The sequence below is a fragment of the Oenanthe melanoleuca genome, chromosome 2 (assembly GCF_029582105.1).
Source record: "Oenanthe melanoleuca isolate GR-GAL-2019-014 chromosome 2, OMel1.0, whole genome shotgun sequence".
NCBI classification, from domain to species: domain Eukaryota; kingdom Metazoa; phylum Chordata; class Aves; order Passeriformes; family Muscicapidae; genus Oenanthe; species Oenanthe melanoleuca.
Genome location: NC_079335.1, coordinates 57,262,569 through 57,287,568, shown reverse-complemented (window position 1 = coordinate 57,287,568; position 25,000 = coordinate 57,262,569). Strand labels below are relative to the sequence as shown.

At 36.8% G+C, this 25,000-nt stretch overlaps 1 protein-coding gene across 2 annotated transcripts in view; it reads right to left on the bottom strand.

Annotated features, from left to right (window-relative positions):
• Positions 1-25,000, bottom strand: part of ZNF407 (zinc finger protein 407) — a 335,277-nt gene that overhangs the window by 197,144 nt on the left and 113,133 nt on the right. For both annotated transcript variants that reach the window (XM_056482799.1, XM_056482800.1), the window contains exon 4: positions 5,920-5,994. In XM_056482799.1, the coding sequence (XP_056338774.1) occupies positions 5,920-5,994 (75 nt within the window). The remainder of the gene's footprint in view (positions 1-5,919; positions 5,995-25,000) is intronic.

The following is a 25,000-nucleotide window of genomic DNA, read 5'->3' as shown; positions in this document are numbered from 1 at the left end:
AACTATTGATAAATAAAGCTGCTGCTTTCAGCAACTACCCACACTGTCTTCAACAGATTCACAGACAATGTTAGCATGCGCTTGCGAATGGAACTAATAACCTATGCTCTAGACAGTACTCGATTGTTTATGAATGTGAAATCATCATTTATATCTTGTTATGATGCTTAAAACTAGCCAAAGGTGGCCACTGCAGGCAGCATGAATCCCATTATATACTACCTCTATTTTCCAACCATAGCTAAGCCTTCACATCAGGAAGACTGTTGCTGACTACAGAGATTTCCAAAGCATCTCACATACCTAGCAACTAAAACAAACTTACTTCACATTGCACTCCCTTCTGAACTAAACTCTAATATTGCCAGGATTCCATAGGAAGAACAAATAATGAGTAGTAGGAAAATAACTTCATTATTCTACAGTTCTTCAGTTCTTATTTTTTGTTCTGAAAAGATGCTGAAGTCATCACTTGTCTTTGTGATAGTATTCTTCAAAAGTATAAATGTCTGCCTTGTCTTCACTTCTTTGTAGCAAAGCAAATGCATATGATGTATATACAGACAACAAGCCAATGAGGAAAGCTGTGAATTTTCAGCACATCTTCTACTTCCAGTACCTGAGGAATCACAGATGGCTTCCTTATGTTCCTTGGTCAGAGGAGAAAAGTAAACAGAGAAAAGCACTCAGGCAGCAAGTGATTACGGAGCCTGTACCTATGGAGCCTGTTTCATTCTCTGACATAGTATAGCACCAGACAAGAGCTGAACACCAAATAGAAATACTGCTTACAAAGGCCAGATAAGCCTCCAGAACATGGATAGGTGAGCATACATATTAGGCAAAACTTCAGCTCCCAAACACTGCTAAAATTGAGTCCTTTACATACACACATCCCTTCCAAACTTCCAAAGAGTAAATATTTCAAAAAAATCTACTTTTCTTTCCATAGGGCTTTTCCAAAGAACGATTATGTAATTCTCCAAGACCCTTTCAAAGCAAAATGCAGGAAATAATCAATTAAGCAAAGCTTTTCATTCCCATCCAGTTAACCTAGTATTGTTGACTTTCAGTTGAAAAGCCCAAACTCATTTGCGAGAAGCAGAAAAGATGATGACAATGCTAGAAGGCAAGACTCAGCACACCACCCAGAGGTATTCTGGTATTGTAGGTTGCCTCTTGTCCAGTGGATGCAGATGTACTGCCAGTGCCTCTAACTGGAAACCCATGAGACAGCCACATACAGAACTCATTCCTTCAGAACAGGAGCAGGTTATTACAAAATAATTACACATCACCTCTTATCCTCTTGGCCTGTATGGTTGACTTAGGCAGTGGAAGCAGAAAACTGGGACATATGACTGGAACAAATTCCTTTTTTATGGATGTATAGCATATCACACTGTGACTTTTGCCACTTGTTTATCCAAAATTTGCTGCAACATCAAACTGGATCTTTTTAGTTTGCAGGGGTAGATTATCCAAAACAGGTGTATCAAATAGGTACTATCACAAATTTCTCTACTCCAAGAATGAAAAAGGCTTTAAAAGAAGAATTAACAGTTCAATTAAATAAAAGAAAGTTGTACTGATGGACTTGAAACACTTCTAGTTTTACATTCAAAATGGAAATACCAGGATACAGCAGCTGATTACAAGATAGTTTTCTAAATAATATACAGAACATCAACCCCGAGTTCATTTTTCCTGGCTACTTCTTTTTCAGAACTCAACAATCCCTTCCACTAACATACCTACAGTCTTGTCTATTTTATGATATTTATGTATTAGTAGCATTTAATATTCAAAAATTCAGATGGGCTTATGCAAGCACAACTGGCACCCATAAATTTCCTCTTTTTACTTCAAAGTGCGTAAAATACAAAAAATTTTAGAAGTATGTTATCTTGCAACATTATTTGACAAAGTATCTCAAGCATATTTAGGTTGCTATTACACAGTAATAGGTATTTACCTATAGCTCTGGCTCTCAGGTTGAAATCACTGCACAGTTTTTTCAATCCATCAAGACCATTTGAAAATCATATGATCTTAGTAATATGATTTTACCAGCACTGTAACACCGATCCCATTCTTAAAGCAAATGAAAAATACCAGAACCTTGCAAAACCAAATATATTTTTAATGACCTTTACAGGAATTGTTTGATAACAGATATTCCAATTCATTGACTGTTTGTGCTACCAGTAACTTAATGTATATGAATGATTCTGTTTTATTCAATGGGATTACTCATATGTAAACTTATTTCAGAGGCAACTCATAATTTAAAATTCATAAGAAAGATGAGGTAATTAAACAACTATAAAGGCTTTTCTATGGCTTTTTCTTATGTAAAAGAATTTTTTAACAGTTGTAACAGACAGAATTCTAGTTAAGAAAGTATCATAAACTATATAATGTATACTAATTGTATCTCTAAAAAAACTTTTAAAAATATTTATGTGTATTTTTCATATAAAAATTTCTAAATTCCAGAGCTGCACTTAACAGTGGCAGAATTTAATCTCACTGGTGAATGACTTCATGGATTTATTTTTATTTTCTTCCTCATATTTTTTTGTGTGTGTATGCTTTTATCTTAATAGTGAAACATCTGTTTGTTCTGTGTTCTGACACAATTTACACCTAAGTGAAGTAACGATGTAACAGAAATTAGAACTTGGCACTATTAACATTACTGATGCATTCACCTTGTCCTCAACCACAATGTCTCCTAGACACAATAAAGGTGTAGCCAAAGATTTATCCTGCCAATAAGATATAGTTATAGGTCCCATGAAGATTACTGACACTGAAGTACCAAATATGTACTGGCCTTGGACTTAGCAGATAACATGCCAGTTTTGAGACACATTCAAGTTGACAATATATCAGTATCACAGTTCCAATAACAGGAAAATATACCTTAGAGGAATTCTTTCTGTTAAAACATTCCAGTTTTGAGTTAGCTATTAAATGGTAATGATCATAATGGACTAGGCAGTAGGGGGTTTTGTCTCTGAAATATGCAGACTTATTACTACAAGTTTATTTTTTAAAAACTTACGTGATTTTCAACTGCACAGCATTACCACCTTAAATTAATTTTGTCTTTTAAAAAAAGAAAATAATGTAAACAAAAGATGTTTTAGTAGCAATTTCATTATTAATTATACTTGTTTTCTGTATCTGCCCATACAAACACTTCCACAGCCTCCATACTCCTCCCTTCTGTGCATAAAAAAACCCAATAGTGATGGAAAGCTAGAGAGAACAAGGTGCACAAGTTAAGTACTGCTTGCTAAACTGTAAATGTATTTTTTCTCTTCCTTTCAGAACTACTTCAATGCTTACCACCAGCAATTCCATTCTAAGAAGTTTGTTAAAAGGGCCTGAGTTTCTTGGGGTGTATGGGTTATAACTGTTTCTTTCAAGCACCCTTTTGAACTTCTCTTCAATTTTCTGTTTTTGATGATAGTCATGCTGACAACTTTTTTTGGTCCATCAAATTCTGTAGTACAATTACATGAATTTACTTTTAATAAATTACCATCTTTGCATATATCAGTCAAACCATGAAGACTAAACACTTGCAAATAAAATGCATTATTAATTTAATTGTCACAGCCTATTTAGCTAGCTTCTATTAGTATTTGCTATAATATGCAATGTATCAGAGGGCAGAATCAAATTCAAAACATAAAAAATAAACTGATTATATTGTCCTAGAGAAATTAAAAAATAGCAAGCTTGCAAAATTATAATCAAGGCATTAATGTTTTACATAGGTAAGAAAACTACCTAACTTAATTTACAATATGTTTGTGCCCAAGTGATGGTTTAACATGCAGAAGAAGGATTTCTTTGGTTCCTAAAGCCATTAAAAGGCATCAAACTTTCTCATAATAGGAGAGGAAAGGTGGAAAGGAAAGCAACAGTGGTTTGGTATTTACTGCAGTAGTTCACGTGACTTAAACACCCCCCATCCCCAGCGAGGGGCTGCTACTAGAAATTTATATTGTTGTTGTAGCTCTGCCACCACTGTTTGATGTTGCTCTACATTAAGCTGAAGTGCCACCTGAAAAAGTATTGTGGAAAAGAAGTACTCAAAAGATGGATGAAGAAATTGCAAAAGAAGAGGGCATGAAGTCACTCCAATTCCACCTGCCTATGCTGGAGGCAAAGCCTCCCCAGCCATGCCAGCAGGCTGCAAGCCTCAGCAGGGACTCCCCTGCTCCTTTGGCAACCAGGGCCTGTAAACCTGCACCCTCCTCCTCATCTTCCTCCTCTCCTCCTTGTGCCATGCTGGCCAGCCAACCAGAAAGCCTTGAAGGAATATGGGAAGAAAAAGGGAAAACAGCCACAGCTGGGAGGCTTTCAGAAAAAAAACACCGAAAGAAAAGCCAGCAACAACTGATTTAGTTTATAGCATCCTGCTTGTTTAGGAATTCATTTCGAGATGATCATCACTAAAAATATGCCTCTTAGGCTAAGATACTATATTTGGAGATCTATTGTATGTATCCTTTATTGTGCACATAGTCACTAGGGTAATGCAAGTTATATCTATGTTGTATTTATGATGACTGTGCAGTAAGTACCCCCTTGTAAACGAATATATTGGTATTGAATGCTTCCAGTTATAAAATAAGCCACCAGAGCAAACACTTTTTGTAATTGTTGTGCAATGACAAGAGATAACCAACATAAATTTTATTATGATATCTGCTTTGATGAAACTGTAATTGTTTTTTCAATGCATCATTGTGTATCTTAGATTAAATAGAGTATCTCAAAACTCCTGAATAATCGCATGTTAGGAAAATTCTGGTTAAGCCCTTCATGAAGGAAACCTTCTTAAAAAAACAAACACCACCTAAATTGGTGCTTAGTCAAACTAAGATATATATGGAGTGTTAATTTAAAACCCTACTCTTAGGTCCTTCCCTGATTTAAGTGTGACAAACTTGTGAGGAATGGGTCTAATCACCCACAATTTCCATTGTCTTTAACAAGAACATGGCTCAGAAAGAACTTTGCTGTGTTTTCCTACATCTCCTATCATTTATTTTCCTCTTTTTTCATATCAAAACCAGAAAATACCCTTTATTTATGAAAGCCTATCCCCAAAGAATGAGTTACAAGGCAGTAATACTTGAAACAGTATCAAGTATCCAGCAATGAACACCTCCATCTACCCAGGCTGAAAGAGAATATGAGATCTTTTGGCTATCCAAAACACATCAATTTTCTAGTTGGCCCAAAGATTCAATGAAATAGCAATAGCTAAGCCACAATGTGCCAAATAAATCTGAAGCAAAATCTGTTTATCTGCAAACACTGTGCCATTGAGTTTGTAAAACACAGTTATATTTTAAACCACATAAAAAATAACCTGCTTGCAAACAAAGCTGGAGAATAAGTAGTGGTGTACAGATTGAAAAAGTAAATTAATTCATTTTAAAAGCAGTCAAAATGCCAAATCTCCCTTCCTGCCCAAGAACACTTGTGGAAACTTTCTTTTTGATTCCTCTGTGGCTTTCACCTCTTATAAAGTAATTTTACAAACCTATGAGCAACAAGACCATCAACAAAAGAACAAAAAGGAAAAAAAAAAAACCCCAAACATTTTATTTTGTACTAAGAGAGATATTTACAACTGTGAAAGTTTTGAGAAAATATCACCCGTCAAAAAAAAAAAGCCTCAAAAGGTGCAAATCCTATACCTTTTACATGGAATTCCTTTCTACAGACACACCATAAGCACAACGACATCAGAGCACTTAAACATGTTGGATCTCTCTTGGAGCTGAGGTAAAAATCCAGATGGCTTCATTGTGGGTAAGCTAAATATCCTAGAAAAGATCTCCACACAGTGTGTAAGATACAATGAAAAATAATTTTAAAGCAGTTTACCTTTCTTTGGGTGTGCCAACTCCATGTTTGCCCAGTAAATGAGTGTTCAAATGCTTCTTCATCACAAATGCCACCCTGTCAAACAAAGAGTAAAGGAGAAAGATAATTTTATTATTTTTTTTTCCTGTTTTAAGCATGCAGTTGAACATATTTCATTAAAGGCAGTCCTTAAAAAATTCCTCTTCTGCTAGGATGTGACTTAGATTGGGGAGTCCATTCTATAACAGGCTTCCCTCATTTTGCAGTCCTTTGGCTTTTTCCCTTGCAAGTCCCAACCATGGCTTTTTCTCTTGCAAGTCCCAACCATACATCATTGGTCAAAGAATAGAAAAGCTGCTTCTGCTTCCCTTTGCAAATTAAAAAATCTCACACATTATACTGATAATATAGTCTATTTTACCTAAAGAACATTGTCTGATGTTATAAAGTAATAGTTTTAGTTACACCTTTGAATTTATTTAAGCCTAATGGGACCATCCTGCAACCCTTCTTCATACAGGTAGTTCCATTGTTTTTAATGAGAAACATGAAAAAACAGCAAAATGAGATGCTTTAATCACTGCTTATGCCTGGTCAAACTTCATTGTATTAATTATTTAAAGAGATACACATAGAAACAAATTAATAGTCTTAGTTATTTTATAGCCTTGTGAAAAAAAAAGGATGAAAAACGTGAAGCACATGTTCATGAATACACTATGAACAGGAATATTGTTCAAACTGGCAAGACATTCTTCAAAGCACCAACAGCAGTAACAAAATACATACTACCTGGCATCATGTTTCTACCATACCAAACACAGATAATTTACTTTAATTTTGGTGACACACATAATGAAACAGATAGAAGCCTATCAAGTACTATTCTTCTGCTGATAAGACCATAACATCAATTTAATTATGTGACTGCTTCAAACAATTTAGATATCAGACTGAAGCTTTAAACTAAAATGGTTCTCTCGATAAGCAAAAATTTTACTGCTGCAACTTTCAGTGTGAAAAGGGCTTGCAAACATTTTTGTTAATTATGTATTACAGCTGTCCTTCATAAAGTTAATTACTAATAGCTGAAAGGCAATAGACTCTATTTGCATATGTACATGAAAGGCATGACATATGCAAAAATATGATTTTAATTAGCATTCCATGATATGAAGGGCTACAAATCAAACTGGCATGTTATAAGATTTTTAACATTAAACGCTGAATTCATCTGGACGTGTTTGGAGTAATGGACAATGGAAGGACTGTAAAACACCAGCACTAAGGGGTATAAGAGCCACAAAAGCAAAGACACAGTACTTTTCCTAACAATTATGTTAATTTAGCTTTTCTGTGTCTGATCTTCTTTGGGCACTTGCACATTATTACAGAGAATCTCTCTTGTGCATCCCTTAAGGTGTAAGAATATAATACTGTCTTATTTAAATCATATAAATTTCCTTATTTTTTACAAAAATACATTTTAAAAGTATCCTAAATACTTTTCCCTACCCAACTTATTAGTATGGCATCATAACCATTACAACTCTGAATAATCTATTACACCATTACCATCATTACTATGCAAGTGTCATCAAAATTACTGTACATAGGGAAAATAATTGTAACAAAATAAAAAATGATGTTCTAATAAAAGCATAAGGCATACAAAATGTACTGCCCTTGCTTTTTCAACAGAAATAGCATTTCCACACGGCTGTGGAAGCTACCAGACATATGTTCATTTAGTAATACCTGTATTTCCTGTTATAAACTTCCATTTCCCCCTTCTCTAAAAGAAAAAATAAACTCAATGAAAGTACTGTGAAAGGGCAATGTGCAATCGGACTTGTAAAGGGATATTTTGCTATTTGCATAGATTATAAAGATCCCAACCAGCTACACAGTATTTGCAGGAAAGCACCTCTTGGTTTCTGAGCCTGTTTAGTTAAAGCTTCCAAACAAAGGCTGACCATTTCATATACCACACAACTGCAGGGGGTACAGATAGATGTACCTTTCTGCAAAATCAAAGACCTTGATAATAACATGAAGCAATTAATCTTGCATTCCTGCCTCCTCTCTGTTGCATCTATGTTCTAGCAACCATTTTGCTGCTGTTACACACCACAAATAAAATGAACCCTGACTCAGCTGGCGTCTCAGCACCTGCTAACATTTTAAGCTTTTAATGTAAAGCTCAAAGGATTCAGAGTTGAGGCGTGCAGGATGCCTCAGTCCAAGTCTGGAACAATCTGCATAGCTCAGGGTCAGCTCCCCACCTTACAGAATCAGACCTTAAATATAAAAGTAGAGTTGCTATTTTCATAAGAAATTGAGAACAAGATTTTTAAAAATTGCCAACAGACCCAGGCATTATTAAAACAAGCGGCAAAGTCTAAACAACCTTGTTTGGATGCTGAGTTTGAGGACAACCCATTAAAACAAACAAACAAACAAACAAACAAACAAACAAACAAACAAACAAACCCACAAAGAGAGACAAGTGGAAACTATTTGGTTTTGTTTACCTAATCCTGCAGGTGATTTTCAGACAGGTGGTATCAGTGTTTGCTGGCTTTACAAAGGAAACACAAAAATGTTTTCCATACATGCAGTAACTCTAGGTTTCGAAGTAATTAATGGTTTAGTAGTCTAAATATAATGGGCTTATCTATGTAATTTACCTCTGCTGAGGTAAATCTGTTATTCCCAAGCTACCACTAGAATAGACATGACTTACACTTGGCCTTTTAAATTAATCTTAAGAGAAGTTTGACTGGCACCTATAAGGACTCACTGAGTGAATGCTTTTAAGATATATTGCACTGATACACCTTCAGATCAAAAGGAATCTTTCTATCAGGAATTGGTAGCACCAATTCAGGCTTCACTAAATTTCTCATTTCTTGTTTTTAATTCTAGTGAAAGTATGAACATTCAAATGATAAAAACTAGCTAGTTTCAGAAGCACATCAAAAGAGAGTAGAAAAAATGTGTAATTGCAATGCTCTACAGTTTCAAATACATGCAAACCAGGCTATACTGGAGGCCTGGAACCAGTTAACAAACTCTGATCCAGACAAATTCATCCTCAACCCACGTGAAGACAAGAAGCCACAGCTCAGCTGCTTTCCTGTGGGTCAGGTGTCAACAGGCAGAAATGTCTATCTAGCCTATACATCCAAGTCATGATTACTGGGAGTTCCCCTCATTTGGTAGGAAGACTGCTAGAAGCCCCCTCTTAAACTGGAACAAGGCAAGTAGGCAGGATTTCTTTTGCTGGCAGTAGCATTATGTTGGGTTAACTTTTTTAGTGATTTTCAGCTACTCTGGCTTCAAAACCAACAACATCCTCAGTCACACACTCTATGTTGAAACTACAGGATAAATTAAAGACAAGTTGAAAAATTACACAGAGCTTTAGAATAGCTTCTTCATTCCCTATAGAAAACTTTTTGCACACAAACTATAAATAAAAATTACTTTAAATCATAAATACATGAGCACCTTTCCCAAAATAAGTTCACAGAATATTCTGGTTTCCTTTTAGAAGAGTTGTGGTTTGTAGGAACGTGACCATTCATATTCCATGGCAATCTTCAAATAGTATTTGGACTCTCTCTCAGAATGTCTGTAACTGATTTAGGAGCCTCTATAGACTTGTCTTCAGTTATAAAAGCACATTTTAAAGTACAATGGAAACAAGGGGACTTCTAATTCTGGGAATAAAGAAACATATTGGACAATCTTTACTTCCACTTTTTATTCTAGTGTAATACGAGTTTTTCAGCATGTACAATGTTTATCATCACAGTATCCAAGGAATAGGAATAATTTGTCATGTATTGTCTGTTTTCTATTTTCTCTGCGGGGAGAGAACTGTCTTCTGTGAAGTATCTTGCTTTGAGAGGGCAAAAGATTCTAAGTTTTATGATGTTTTGAATCCATAATAGCTCCTTCCTTTTGAATAAGTACATCACTAGGTTAGTGAAAAGCCTAAAAAAAAGCCCTACAACCAAACACATGACACACACATACACCAAAACAAGCATTCTGGGTCATAATGCCATGAAACCTGTTATTTCCTGCATGTTTACCAAGTGCTGAGCCTTGGCCTAGTTCCAAGGAAGGAGCTACATCTTACCTCTACCAGAAAGTCACTCGAAGCCACGGTGACAGACCAGTCATTTTCTAACTGCACATAGCTGTTGAGGAGGACCAGCATGAGAATTTATTTTTGTGGAACTCTACAAACAAGGTATCGAGCAGCTGAAGAGCAATTCTAAATCACTTCTCACTGGATACATTGCTCTGTGCAACTGCTCTTAGAGAATTTATCTTACAGACAACAATGTTTAATGACAGCAGAAAAGTCCAGGAGAATAACAATGAATATCTAGCCTTTATTCATATTCTCAATATCCTTTACATCTCTTTTAAACTGTCCAAAACCTCTTTATACACAAATTTAACTCTGGGAATACAGGTAAGCTAGTGCATAACCCAAGTACACAGGATGTTTAAAACGCTGCTTGAGACTCTTTAAAAAAAACAAAATCAAACCCATAAATGAATCCAAGAATTTAGTGCTTTGTTTTAGCATAGGTTTCACGCACATAGAAAGGATAGAATGTTTTACCATTTTGGATTAATCAGCTGGGAGATCTGACAGCATCAAGGAATAATAAGAAAAATGATTTCAAACTTTTATACATCATCACAGAATACATGAAATAATAAATTATCCTGTTCACATCAGGTTTTGTTTTCCATGATCTGCTTGAATTTCTGTCCTCATATTTTCACCTGAGGCAAGAAACCAGAAAATCAAGGCAAGCTTCACAGATTATGCCAAGAAGGGGGACTGGGACATGTTCAGGAAAGTAAATAATGTAGAATCTATGGTTCTTACCACCTCAGTGAAGCATTCCTGTTCTTACTGTGTCTTGAAAAACACTGGAAACCCTAATTGTCTGTAGTTGAATGTGTGGTTCACATGGAACCATGCCAACAGCGGCAGCAACCAGTAGAAGAAAGAAATAATACATTTTCTCAAGAATGCTCACGTATTTCAAAATGTTCAATAAAATTCATATATGTAATTACAGATTTTTGCATGCGTTTCAGTTGTGTATGCCCTTTCCATAAAATGAGAACTTCCTATGTTCAAATCAGCACTTAGTCAAATAGTATTTAAGCAGCATACGTGAACTAAAAAATTTCAAGTTTTTAAATTCTCCAAATTATATAAAAAGTTGCCACCCAAATCTCATGTCTCCACCAGGATTTTGTATCCAGCAGATAAACCTCAGGAACAAGTGCACAGAGGCAAAGGCAGAACTGTCCATAAAGCAATGGTTTTCTATGAACGAGTAAGATTTTCTTTCCATGCATCAAAAGTCTAAAAAATTCCTGAGAATTTCTTCAAGTCCATCATTTGTGGATGTTTTCCGATTCTGAAGGGTTCAGACTGGGGCTCTGATAACTCTCTTGCATGACTGTGCGCAAGGGACTCAATTTAAAAGAAAGTATCTGGCAGGGCAGAGTCTGGTGTGGAAGATATCCAGTAGTCTGAAAGGCTTCATGCCCTTTGTGACAAGATGTCAGGTTCAAGTAAATATCTGGCAAGGCAAAGTCTAATGTAGAAAACATCCAAATACCTGAAAAACACGATGTCAAGTCCTAGAACCCTGCATAGGAAAGGTGGGGTTTTCTGCAGACTCATTTACTAGCCAAATGAAGCAGGTCTTTATTACTTCCAAATAAAAGAGATGGTTATTCTTTGTAAGTTAAAACAAAAAAAAATCAATAACATTACAAAAGGTTATCAAGTCACGCGTGATCACGCCGTCTGGGATGCTGAGAGTGCTGTGACACACTGCCTTCTACTCCCTGCTGACCCCATGTGTCAAAGAAGGATATGGCTGCTCTATGCTCCACCCTCACCAACACTGCTAATTAAACTGGGAAGCAAAACATATCCATCCATCCACATCTTCATGTGTGTGTAACTTGGCAGAATGGAAAATTCAAACTTTTCCTCTTGGAAAGAGAAACCAAAAGAGGTAAATGAAGACAACTTTGTTATCACTAACAAGACAAGAGACCAGATTATCATAAGAAAATGATATGGTAGTTCATGGAACCTAAAGATCCACATAACTTTTGAATTTCTGAGAGCTATCAGACTTTCTGCTTCAATTTTGGGTGGTTTTTAGGGTGCTGTTTGGGTTTAGGGTTTTTTTTTTTATTTAGTTTTCCATGCAACAACCAGGTATGTTTCTTAATTATTTATTAGCTTCTTTTCCGTGGAGAAGTTTTGCTACTGAAGTTTAAAACCCAACATTTTCAAGGGGTTTCTAATTCACTATGAAATCATCAATGCAGTGACTACAATCTTTTCTTCTAAAAGTACCTCATCTCTTTTTTACTGTTACCTGCAACAAGCTAGCAATGAAGCCAAGCTGCCCAAAAAACAAAGACAACAATTTGTATTATCAGAACACCTGCACACAGCTAGCACCCAAGGCAGACTTGAGTATCACAGCAGCTACTGCTCCTGCCTTGGTTTGAATAGGATGACAGACAACAGGATTGTCAATGTGCTGTTCAATGACCTGCATCAATCTCGAGAATAATTTACTGCTATATCAGACAGATCATTATGGATGAGTTGCACGCTATCAATCAATCAATCGACTGTGTTGTTCCTGCATATTCCTGCATCTATCAACCAGAAGAGAGAGACATCCCTCAACATATTCTTGTTGCTCTCTGCCACCAATCTGCTATTCTCAAGATGGCAAAGAATTATTAGCCCCATGGCCATAAAGTAGTAGCAACTGGCACAATTATCTCGTCTTACATATTCTGGCAGAAGAGACCTGGGTACAAAGAAAGAGCAAACTAAATAAAACATAAAACATCCTCTATTCTTCCACTTAAGCTTATCTTGCTATCCAAAGTTGTTGAGTCTTCTCACCATCCAACTTTTAAGAGACACACGTTATAATATAAAGAAGACATTGAGGACAGAAATTTAGTCTGTTGTTGCAAGGACTGTGGCAAAAAAAAGGAATTCACTGGCAGTATTTATATCATTTCCTCCCCCATGAGGTAGCTTATTTACTTGTGTGCCTCACCTGAAGTTACTTATTTTGTAACTGAAATCAAAAAGGTTTCCTGCAAGTTAGCTCAGGGTCCATTCAGAACTTTTTTTTTTTGTTTTAAAAAATACAAAAAGTACCCTTCAATGACAGCCGCAGGAATAAGCCATGTCCAGCCAGTGACAATTATTGTTAACATAAAAGTGAGCAGAAACTTAAGAGTGAAACTATGAACTTTTATATTTGAAGATACAATAACAAATGTTAACTGTAAGTAAACAAATGGCACTCTACTTTTATTTGCTTGAAAAGCAAACTTAAAATAGCTAAACAGTGGCAAAAACTTGAAAGTCAGGTGTTCCCTCTGTCAAAAAATCACCTTACAAATATATGAGAAAATTACTACCACTACAAGAAATGTTTGTTTCAATATTCAGAGATGTTAATGAATGTTAAGTGATAATGGTAGACAGCAGCAGTACGTAATTAGATTTCTAAACACATCTTACCAAATCACTTCTAAGCTAAAAGAATCACATGTTCTATTAATTTTCATTGGTTATTGAGCATCTGTAACTGTCACCTCTAACAGGTGTTTGGTAATCTAACAGCTGCACAAAGTACTGAAAAAAAAAAAAAAAAAACAAAAAAAGGGAGAAAAAGACAGAATCACAATGTGCTTTCTCGAGTGCTGCTATCAACCTCTCAAGTCTACTACAATGCAGAATCTCTTTGCCTAATGTCTGAAATGCAACCCTAGGTTTGGTGTTGGGAGTGCTTTGCATTTAAGAGAGATTAATAAAAACATCCAAAACCAGGACATCACCAGAACACACACATGCTAAATGAGGCTGCAGAAATCCTTTAAACTTAAGTGAACATTTACATCAGTAAGCATTGTGAATAGTGCACTACCAACCTTGCTACCAAGATATAGCTTATGACTGTTCTTTTTTACATGATCTGTATATCCAACATTCTCATAACTCTGATTCCTCCCTTTTTCATTCTTTCTACTTTCTTCAGACATGGGCTTGTCTTCCTACTCATGATCCAGTCCATTTCCTAGCATGCTGATAAGGAATTTGATGCAGTAGGCATCAGTTCCACATACCATAATTTAGCATCTGGAAAGCAACATCAGGATAAACAGGCTAATATTTGAAGGCAGAAATTCTTCAAAGTAGATTCAATCTTTTGGGTAAATCAGGTGAACTACATCTCTAGGTGCCCTGAGAGGAGTTTTGAAATACTGGACTTTCTGCAGACAGTTTGAAAAGAGCTTCCTAGTGATCCCAAGGAGCAAAGTCTGCACCTTTTGAAAGTGCAAGAAACAGACTATAAGACTATCTCAAAATAAGGATGTTCCAATGACTTTGTACTTAAAAGTAGAATTGATAGAACCAAACAAATATATTTAGTATTTTGTTATTTCTAAATGAAAAGTCACTTTTGATGTAGCTTCTTCCTGACGGCTCAGAAATCAAACTGCTGACTGAATTACCAGGTTTATGCAGAGCTTCTAGGAAGAGCTATCTTGAGAATTAAATTCTCCTCATCAAAAGAATCTACTGTTGCCTGTCTCTAAAGGAAATCAAAACAAATCTAAACATAGTTGATTTGTCGACAGAAAACACATAGGGCCTGCAGTAGCAGTGCCACATATTCTGCAGCTACAGTGCCTGTGGTCTTTTGCAAAGTTGAGAGGTACCAAGAAAGGAATGAGATGAATAAAATGGTCACTATCTGATGACTGAACTGCTCAGAAGTCATACACAATCAAAAGACATACACAATTTTTATTGACAATTTCCCCACAATTTGAAATGCTGCTGGTGATAGATGGTGGCTGGAGCAAAGACTCTGCAGTCTGCTTGATCTGTGAGAGTAGTGAGAATGTTGCCCTAGGTCTTTGCTTGACATAGAAAAGCAAGTGCTGGTTGATTTGTTTATTCCTGAGACTTAAACTCAGCTGTAAAACACATCCTTTTTGCCTTGCATCCAGGCATTCCACAAGACTGTTTGACTTCAGGTAGAAAGCAAAATACTTCAGAATATCTTTTTGCCAAAGTAGCTGAATAAAAATAGTAAATCTCTGACAGCAAGACCTAACCTGTAACCATCAGTACTACCATCCACATGCATGAACTTTTAACAACATGCTGGTCAAATTGGAACTGACTGGCTCCAGCCAAAGAAACAAAAAGGCTATCATGTGGAGCAGATTGGTTTCAGTCCACAAAAAATGCATCTAATACTTGTATCCCCATGAAGACATTTAAAGTACAAGGATGGTTCCAGATTTCCTTATCTAAGGGCTCTTGGACCTGGCCATTAGTCCAGGGACTAAGAACCACCAAACACTGTGTCATCAGGCCAACTTAACATTTGACAAGCATGTCTGATTAAAGTTTGATTTTTCTTTGTTGGAAGATGTCTTTGGGAGTACTTGTGCATAAGTAAAAGCTCAGAGCTTTCATTTTCAAGTGGCATCTCAGTCTCTCCAGGTATTCCCATTACAGCCATGCCCAGCTCTTCCCCAAAGTGGAGTGTTGTAACAACTTCCTCCTACCATTGAAGGAGGAGGATGACTGAAGAAAGTAATAGAGTTTCTCAGAGCAAATCATGATATGCAGACCAGACAGACCATTATGCGTTATCCAAGTATTACAGACCTACAAAACTTTCTCAAATTATGGCACTGATCACAGAGGATGCAGATGATATTTAGAGCAGCACAGAAGTCTATCTAAGTAAGAAGTCTGGGTGTAACAGTGGTGTTACTCCACTTATCCTGTAAGCAAATGCTAACATCTCTCATCACTTCAGTCACATACTTCATAGGGGAATCACTGAAGCTGTCAAGCACAGACTGGTGTTTCTCAGGTTTTCCTCTGATGGCCAGCAGGAGTCACTTCAGAAATCCAAAGCCAGGACCGAAGGGATTAAGAGTACTCACTTGTGATAAAACTGTTATTGAAGCAATAAAGACAAGAAAAAACATCCCACTGAATTTAGATGGATATTTTACACACACACACACAAACAAAAGCAGCCCACATTCTTGCAGTCCAGTAAGGATGTTGCATGCACTTGGTATGAAGACTGTCATCAGTCTGGAAAAAACACAGGAATATAGATCAGACAAATCAGTACAGTCATAAAGATGATATCTGTGACACAGCAGAAGATGTTCTCTGGCAAAGATTACTCCAATTCTAGCCAGCATCTGAGATTAACTCTGACCATTTCTGGCCACAAATCAAACATGAGATATATAGGAACTACATAGCTGCCCAATGGAATTGAGAAAAAAAATCATCTTTGATCTCAAGGGCCTGGATAAACCCACATACATATGCCGAGTGTACCTATGAACAAAAAGTGAAAAACAAACACACAGAAGCTTATGGCATGCTATCTTAAAAAAAGAAGAAGAATTTACAAACTACCCAAAAAGATTCAATAAAAGGAATGTATATTGCTAACAGGAAAAATTACAGAACTTCAGTTTTATATACAAAGTGACAGCCTGGTCCTATAAAGAAACATAAACCATACCTAAAAAACAATATCATTTTTTCAGTATTTCCTGAAATGAAGTTTCAATTAAAGGAGTTTTCCTTCCTGATCCATGCTGTCATTGCAACCACAGCCACACAAAGCCACATCTCAAGTGCCAGCAGAAAATGATGGGATTCCACAGGGCGACTTTCAGCAGGAGGGGAACTGGAAGCACAGGTGACACAGGTACCAATGAATACTGTGGTACTCCATTTTATTCAGTACTGTGTCACATTTTGATTTTCATGAATGGGTTGCTGCTATAGCACTAGAATTTAACATGTTCACTGACCACACATGTCCAAATGACCACCTGAACTCTCCATATTTCCTGGAGGTCACTTACAGGGAACAGGGCATGGAACCACTGACATGCCATTCTCTGTTTAACTTTGCAATGGGATTCAAGTAAAATGGCTCCTACATTGGACCCAACACACTCCCCACTTTTTAACCCTTAATACCCATGGGTCTTACTGCAGGGATGAGCTGCACCAGGACAGCTCGCAGCTGAGAAAGGCCTCAAATTTTAAGTAGTTTAAAAACAATCTGCAAAGATTAAATACATACAAAATGCTTTCACATTTTATATTAGCAGAAATAAGCAAACAAAAAAAAAAAAAAAACCCAACCAATTAGAGGGCTGTTCTGTTTCTTTACAATTTTTCAGATTAGCAGAACTCCTCTCAAAAAACCTCCATTATTTATTATGTGAAATGTCTGTACCTGGAAAGACATAGCCTGATCAGTGTGCAACTTTTATAATACTGAATAGTAGGCAATGTTATGTGCAACACATAGCTGAATGGACGGATGGAATTGATTTTATAAAGGAGTAACAAACAAAATAGTCCAAAATATTAACTGATAAACACATGCTGGGGTGGAAACAACCTATTATAAAATTACTGTAAAGATCCTCAAACTGTTCAAGGGAGAAAAAAGTCCAATTTTCCACATAACCTGAGAGCACTGAGTTTTCTGATTATAAGATCCAAGGAACCTGTAAACCCAAGGCTCTAATTTTCTTATGGCGACTGCGTAATATTTTGCAAAGTAAAATTGACTGAGATGGAAGCTATTTTGCATGGTACAGTGGCGATGGCTAACAAATGAGAGTTTTGTGGGCTGAATGTTAGTCCCCTGCCTCATCTGCCACCCCTAATGACAGCAGCCACCTGCTGTTTTATTGTCACAGCTGGAGCCGGTTCACACTCCTTGGTGCTGAGCTCTGCCCATGAGCGCCAAGCTCTCGCCTCGCCTCATTACTTTGATGAACTTTTTATGGTCAGCACCCATGAAGACCTCATCTAGGACTATACAACCTAGATCGGCTTCGGGGAGTGCTTCCAGCTAGCATGAGGTGATAATACGCAGTGACACCATGGCTGCCACTGCCTGTCACTTAGGCAAGTCACTGTTCTTCTGGCTCTACAGGGCCCTCAACAGGTAAAATGCCATGAAATTCTCCTCTACAGCCAAGTTCACTCCCTTTCTTTTCACACTGCAATATAGAGAGATCAGATCCTGCTACCAACATTTAGCTTTCAAAGATAGATATTACAATAAAAAATGTATCATGCTGTTTACTGCATATAACTACAGCCAAGAAATCTCTACATTTCTTGAACATAACCCCGTTGCCTTCCTAAATAAAAGAAAGCAAGCATGAAAACCATATTACAGCTTGATTAACACCACCAAATAGGGGAAAAATATAATTATATATATATTGCAAGAGAAGGACCATTTTAACTTAGAGCAAAAAGCACAGAAACAAAAGTTAAGCCAGTCAAATCAAATTATTAGGCAAATGAATTCACAGTGGAGAATGATATATGTTACTTCCCTCTCTAACAAAAAAACCCCACACTTAAACATCTATTAGATATAATATTTTCTGAAATCAAGAACAAAGCCTTTTACATCTTTTTTCTTAATCCAAACAGTCTGTTACTATCTTCTGCTAATTTAAAAGCAAATAGAATCATCCTTTCCTTTTCAATTTTTTTTGTACTAACAAACATTCTGAATCTCCTGAGCCTGTATACAATTTTAAACTTCATCAGAAATTCTTTTATTGACACATTTAGAGCAAACTGTTTTATGCTTGATCACTGAAATTTAACCCCAGGTTTACTTTCAGCGGCAGAATAATTATTTTGGTGTCAACAGAGCTTTACGTTTGCCCATATTTACATATATCATTAAGATTAATATATGTGCTATTAATAATAATTTCATTAACATTCTGAAATCATCAAATAACATTTTGACTTTTGAATGGCTGTAGGCTATTATAAGCCTAAAAACCAGAACATTTTCAGTATTCATTGTGTAGCAATCCAGCTGATCAGTTTTGACAAATTCATGCAATGTTATAAGCCATTAAACTTCATTTAGTTTCACTTAAAAATTCCACCTAAAAATAAAAAGCAACTGTCTTTTTTTCTACAGACAGAATGATTTCCAGCAGTTACCAGCTCCCAGGATCATCCAAAAAGAAACTGCAGGAGTTTTATTTCTTTTATTAAAATGTTTTTAATTTTATTGAGGAGTTTTTGAAATAATATTTTTGAGACCACTAACCTAGCAAGAGTTGAAAATCTCTAATATGTTATAGTGCAGTTGAGCTACTCCTGACAAGGGACAGCACTGCAGAGACATTGTGCTTCCCATAAGACCCCTACAACAAATGGAAACTTGAAAATGTGTTGCTGAGCACAGGTTATGTCTGCTGCATTTCAGAATATGCACATTCCCTTCTTTATGAGTGCTTTTTATGTTTCACCTAAATTGCAGTTGAAGAGATAGAACAAAATAATAATGCAACAAAGATTTCTATTCTGCTAAAAGCTGAGCACCACCCAGACAGTCCTGAAGTATTAAAAGAGGCCACAAGAACACACAAAACCTTGTATAATGAGGGCCTAAAACATATGAGCAGTCCCAAATATAAACAATGCAAATTTCTCTACCACTACAATTTCTGAAAGCTCTTCTGCATAAGTTCAAGAGAACTTCTTGTGAAACACAGTGAGAGATAGATCACATCCTTCAGAGAATCCAACAACAGAAGAGAAATTTGCTTTCAGAAGAAAAAAGAATTCCTTTGAGTAGATCATGTATTTGTCAAGTGCATAATGTGCAGGACTCATTTTATACACTTAAAAATAAAACATCAAAAATACAGCTTGACCAGTGCAGGGTAGATATTACGAAATGGACAAACTGCCTCCATGGAACAATTCAAGGTTTCAACAGATCAATCTCCTAAATGGTGCAAGTAATTAAATAACAATATCTGATGGTTTTTTGGTTTTTTTGGGTTTTTTTTTACAGATGTATGTCAGCAGTGGTGTGCCTATTGCATGCTTGGTAATATGGTACACTTAATAATTTTAAAGTTTCAAGCTTATTTTTTATCAGACAATAATTCATAAAGAAAATGTTCCAAAACAACAAATTGCTAGGTATTTATTGTTCTGTTATAAAGGAATTTGTTAAAGGATGCATAGCTATCCAGACTACATAGACTTGCTCCCTGTCTTAAAAGAAGGTAGCCTCCATACAAGTATAAATATTTGGAAGTACTTTTCTTTTGTAACACTAGTTTGCCTTGGCATTATGACTGTGTTTTAGACTTGTATTCTAAAATATAACTTCAATTTACCCAGCACTTACAGTTCACTGGTCTGTAATTCTTAATATCCCTCTATTTTCCACCAATTTTAATTTTAGTCGCTGTTATTTAAAGTTCATTTTGCATGCCCTTTCAATTGTGATGTTTTTCCAATGTGACAACAAACCTAAGTGTCATTTCTGATGGTGACTTTCTCTGGATTACCAAGGAACCAAACTTTTTAAAAGAGAAGTTATAAAAAAAGATATGAGACGATAACAAGTGGTGGTCAGTATGAAGATGAGCTTGTGAACAGACAGTCTGGAGGTGATGGGATTTGTATCAAATTACTAATCCCCTGAGCTATTCAGCCCCCTGAACAATAAATTTCTATAAGCTGATCCCTTAACCTATCGCCAGCTGGTCATGCTACTTCTTTCCAACATTGATGACGAAAAGGGAAACACCTTGCACTTTCTATTTATATCTCCACAATACAGGATGCTCATGCTGGAAAGTCCCCAGACCTCTTTTCTCCTCTAATGGATCCTACAAAAACAGGAATAGGCATATAAAATTATTTGGCTTAACGTAAGCATTCTGTCTTCTCTACTTACTCCAAGCACACATAGATTTCAATGCACATACTTTCCTAGCACTGAATAGAAATAAATGTTGATCCTGAAAAATGGCTAAACTTCTATGCCTGCTGTTAAAGAAAAAGATATCCATATGAAGGATAGCAGAGACATTGTTAAGGAACTGCTCACCCTTTAAAAAAATATTACCTCTGTAATGCTGCCAGTGCCAGTGTCAGGCTGGGCAATTAGCCAATTAAGTGTGAATAAGAACTGCCAAGAAACTATTTTATTTTAGCCTCAGAATATTTGTATATCTGTGAGCTGGTGTGTTTGTGTTCATGCATCAGTGGAATCTGGTTGTTCATGCCAGGTTTTCTTATCACACTTTTCTGCCTCTTTGAGCCTGCACATTCCTGCAATACAAAATGGACATGTGTCTGCTGATAATGTCAACATACTTAGGTTCACAAGGAGAGATTTTGTACAACTAGATCTAAAGTAGTCTTTGTGTTCATTACCTGACCCTGTCTGCTTACACAAGGCTGGAAGAGTGGAAGAATCCAATACTGCAAGCACCTCTAGGAGACATTAAAAGACAACAGATGTGAAAGAAATTACCCCTGGTCAAACACTCTCCTCAAAATCCCATTTTTGTATGTCATCTGAAGGAAATTCTCACTTCTCAGAGCAGACTGGATTCAATGGAGTGCTGAGAGTATCTTGTTATCTCCTTAATTTAGACCTCATTATGCTTTAGAGTCCTGTACATCCGTTTAGGAAAACCACGTGGAAATATGGATACAAAATATATCCCAAGCACTCTGACTACAGCTACATTATAGGAAACCTGAAGACATAACCAGATTTCTATTTTTTTCTATTTTTCTGCATTTTTTCCTTTTTTAATTTTTTTTTTCAGGAGGGGAAGTGGGAAAGATGGTGTGCAGACCTACCAAGTGCAAGCCTTTCAATCACTAAAGTACAATCATTCCAAATATGGATTCTTCAACAGTTGTGTTACAGTCATTCAAAATTAAAACCAATGCAAAAAATTATATACACAATTTACAAATCAAAACTGAGCAGTCCCAAGTACAAACAGAAATACGAAAAACTCTTTCACAACATTTCTGAACACAGATATTACCTGGATTGAAGTTACCTTCTTGAATACCTATTAGAGAATTTCACTAATCTTAACAGTACTGACAACTTGTTCAGAATTTATGATCGCTTAGACTAAAAACACATCCTGCTTTCCAAGACATGTTTAAAAAGTCTTGATGAAAATGAGTGTATGTTGAAAAATTGTGAGTACGTTTACTTACTTATTTTAAGGCCAGTCAAAGTCTTACCCAATATTGCTGTTTCTAATCAGGGATTATGGAGAAAGGATGGGTACAAACTAGCAAAAATGTCACTGATCACAGAATCACAGAATATGCTGAATTGGAAAGGATCCTAAAAGCCTTCAAACTCTCAGTCTCTTTCATCTCAGCATGACATAAATTAAGTTGTGTGAGTGACAACCATCCTTACACAAGGATTCACAGCCAAGCCTACTATTTTCCTAATAAATCCCAGTAGTCTGGAAAAGAGGAACACCATGCTAACTACAGCACAAGTTAACCCCTGGACTGGTCAGAACATGCAGCAATTGCTGTGTCTAAGGGTGAAGCTGGTACACCAATACACCATGACACACTGAAGATTCAGCTAACTGGATTTTCCATGTCCCCAGTAGCTGTGCTGTGGAGAAACCTGCCTGCAGGAGGGCCAACCTTACTGCTCAAGAACTCTGCCCAAGAAGAACTGTTTTTCCCTCAATGATATCAACTCTTCCATGAATCTACTCAGCTGGAGATGTTTAGAAAAGGCAGAGACCACCTCACTCTTCCCTCTTCTGAACATAACCATGAACAGAGAAGGGACCAACATAACCCACACATCTTTGACCTTGTTTTTCATACACTCCATGGCAAAGGGAAAGAAGGACTAGCCATTGACAGAAGTGAACAAGCAAATTCTTTCGAGTATTTTTCAAGTTAAAATGGAATTCCCTTTTTCAGAATTCTTCTTATGTTTTGCTATGTACATCTGTAGCTCTTACATTTGCAGTTGCCAAAGGATTCTGCTTTTTCTTATCACCTTGGTAAGCACAAACATAGCATTTCTTCTTACTTTTTGTAGATGCACCACTAAAAATCATATCATAAAGCATTCAGAAGTTATGTTTTTCACTCCAGCAACAAGACAAATTAAACTGAAAACACTAATTTTTAAATGGTTTTAAATTTATTTTTAAATTATTTTTGCTTCCAGTGTATCTCTAAATTAATGCAAGCCTACTTCCTCCCAAGAAGAGAGCAAACAAGTGTAGGTTTCACTACAGTACATATGATCTAGATAACAAGGTCTAATCATAACATATTTATCACCATCTAGCATTTGGCTTGTATATGATGTCCACAGGCACTTGTAGTGATAGCTGTCAAACTGAATTCTTTTTCTGGCATAAAAGAGCATAACAACAAGGACAAGCAATGGAGTGCAGTACAGAGTAACAACACAGCCTGGAATTTAGCCCATAGTAAAAAAACAGTCAAATTCATTATCAGCCTCAGTGATGGAGGTTCATGCGTACAGTGGCAGAATATTTCAGAAGTCACTAAGCTTCTTTATCCTAAAGTAATAGGGTACCATTTTCCCCTCCTTTCTTTTTCACCCTACCAGATATCAGAAAATCTTAGTTAAACTAAGCATGCTCCTTTAGAAGAAGGACTAAAAGGACATGATCCACTCTGCTCAAATTTCAACTGCTTGTTCTAACAGTCTATGGTCCACCAGCACGAGTAAGTCAAACTTAAATTGGAGGTTCATCTCCAAATGACAGAGATAATGCATCATTCAGAAATGTCTTGAGTTACTGACAGTGCAGAGAAAGGCTCCCATGCTTTACAACATTTCTGAAGAATAGAGGCCATAACTGGAAAAAACATGCAAAGATTCACCTGTCTTCCTCAGATCACACTTTCCTTCATTTGTTTTTAATAGATCATTCAATTTATTTATTAGTCAAGTTCCTGAGAAATGGCTGTTTCCCCATCCTTAACTTACATGGTAAATCCTTAACAGGTAAAAAATATATACTCCTTTTCTAAAACAACAACGTCCCAAAGCAACATTGCCAGCACCTTAAAAAGCTAAGTTTCACATGGTCCAAAAGCCAAAGTCATTAACTCCATTTCTCCATTAGTTCCCTGGGAAGTAATGCATGTTTTTTCCCAAGAAACCTCTTGATTAAAAAGAAGACTATCAGACTCTCTCTCTTCAAGACAGGGGGAGGGTTTCTCACCACCTGGAGAAGCGTATTCATTCAGCACCTGGCCCATCTCACGTATCTCCTTCACTAGAGCCCCCATCACTCTGGGTGGCTCATTTCTGAGGTGGGCTGTGGGGCAGGGTCAGACTGTATGGCAGCATCCCTATTTTCTGGGGCAGTGTCAGGCTCTGGGGGAGCACTCCTAGTCTCTGGGGCAGGTGTCTGTGTGGTTATCCAAGCTGACTTCACTCTATCTCTGAATGCTAAATAGACTAGGACTATCAGCAACACTTGGTTAGTATCTAGATAAAACATAAAACCCTTCAAATGCTGGTGGGACAGGCACAAAGAACTGGCTGAAGGGTTGGGGAAAAAACTTCCCCCGCTGTCATTTCCTCACAGTAGGTACCATTCTTAAGGTAACCCCAAAAATATACACTTAGTCTGTGATTGCTGTGTATCCATGTGCCTGCCTTCCAAACGAAGTTAAAAAAACATGAATTCCTCACCTTATCAACCTACAAAACTAACTGGATAGCAGCTACAATACTGGTAGTTATAGGGCCCATGTTTAGATAACGGCCTGCAAATGGAGAAATACAGCCACAACCACGTGCCACCCGAACCAGGGTAAGCTGGACAACAAGGTGCCACCTAACGAGGTTTCTATATCCAGCACACAAAAAGTTAGGTTGCTCAAGAACTGTTATTCCTTTTCCACTCTTTTTCTCTCAATGCCCTTGGGCCCCACACTTGGGCACCAAAATCCATCTCAGTTTGAAAGCCAGGTGTCTGCTAGGGAAGGCAGAAACCTCCCTTGGACTGGAGAACGTAAACTCCCTCTCTCTGATTATTATGATTTTGAAATTAAGGGGCTTTCAGGCAAAGCTATGAAGACAGG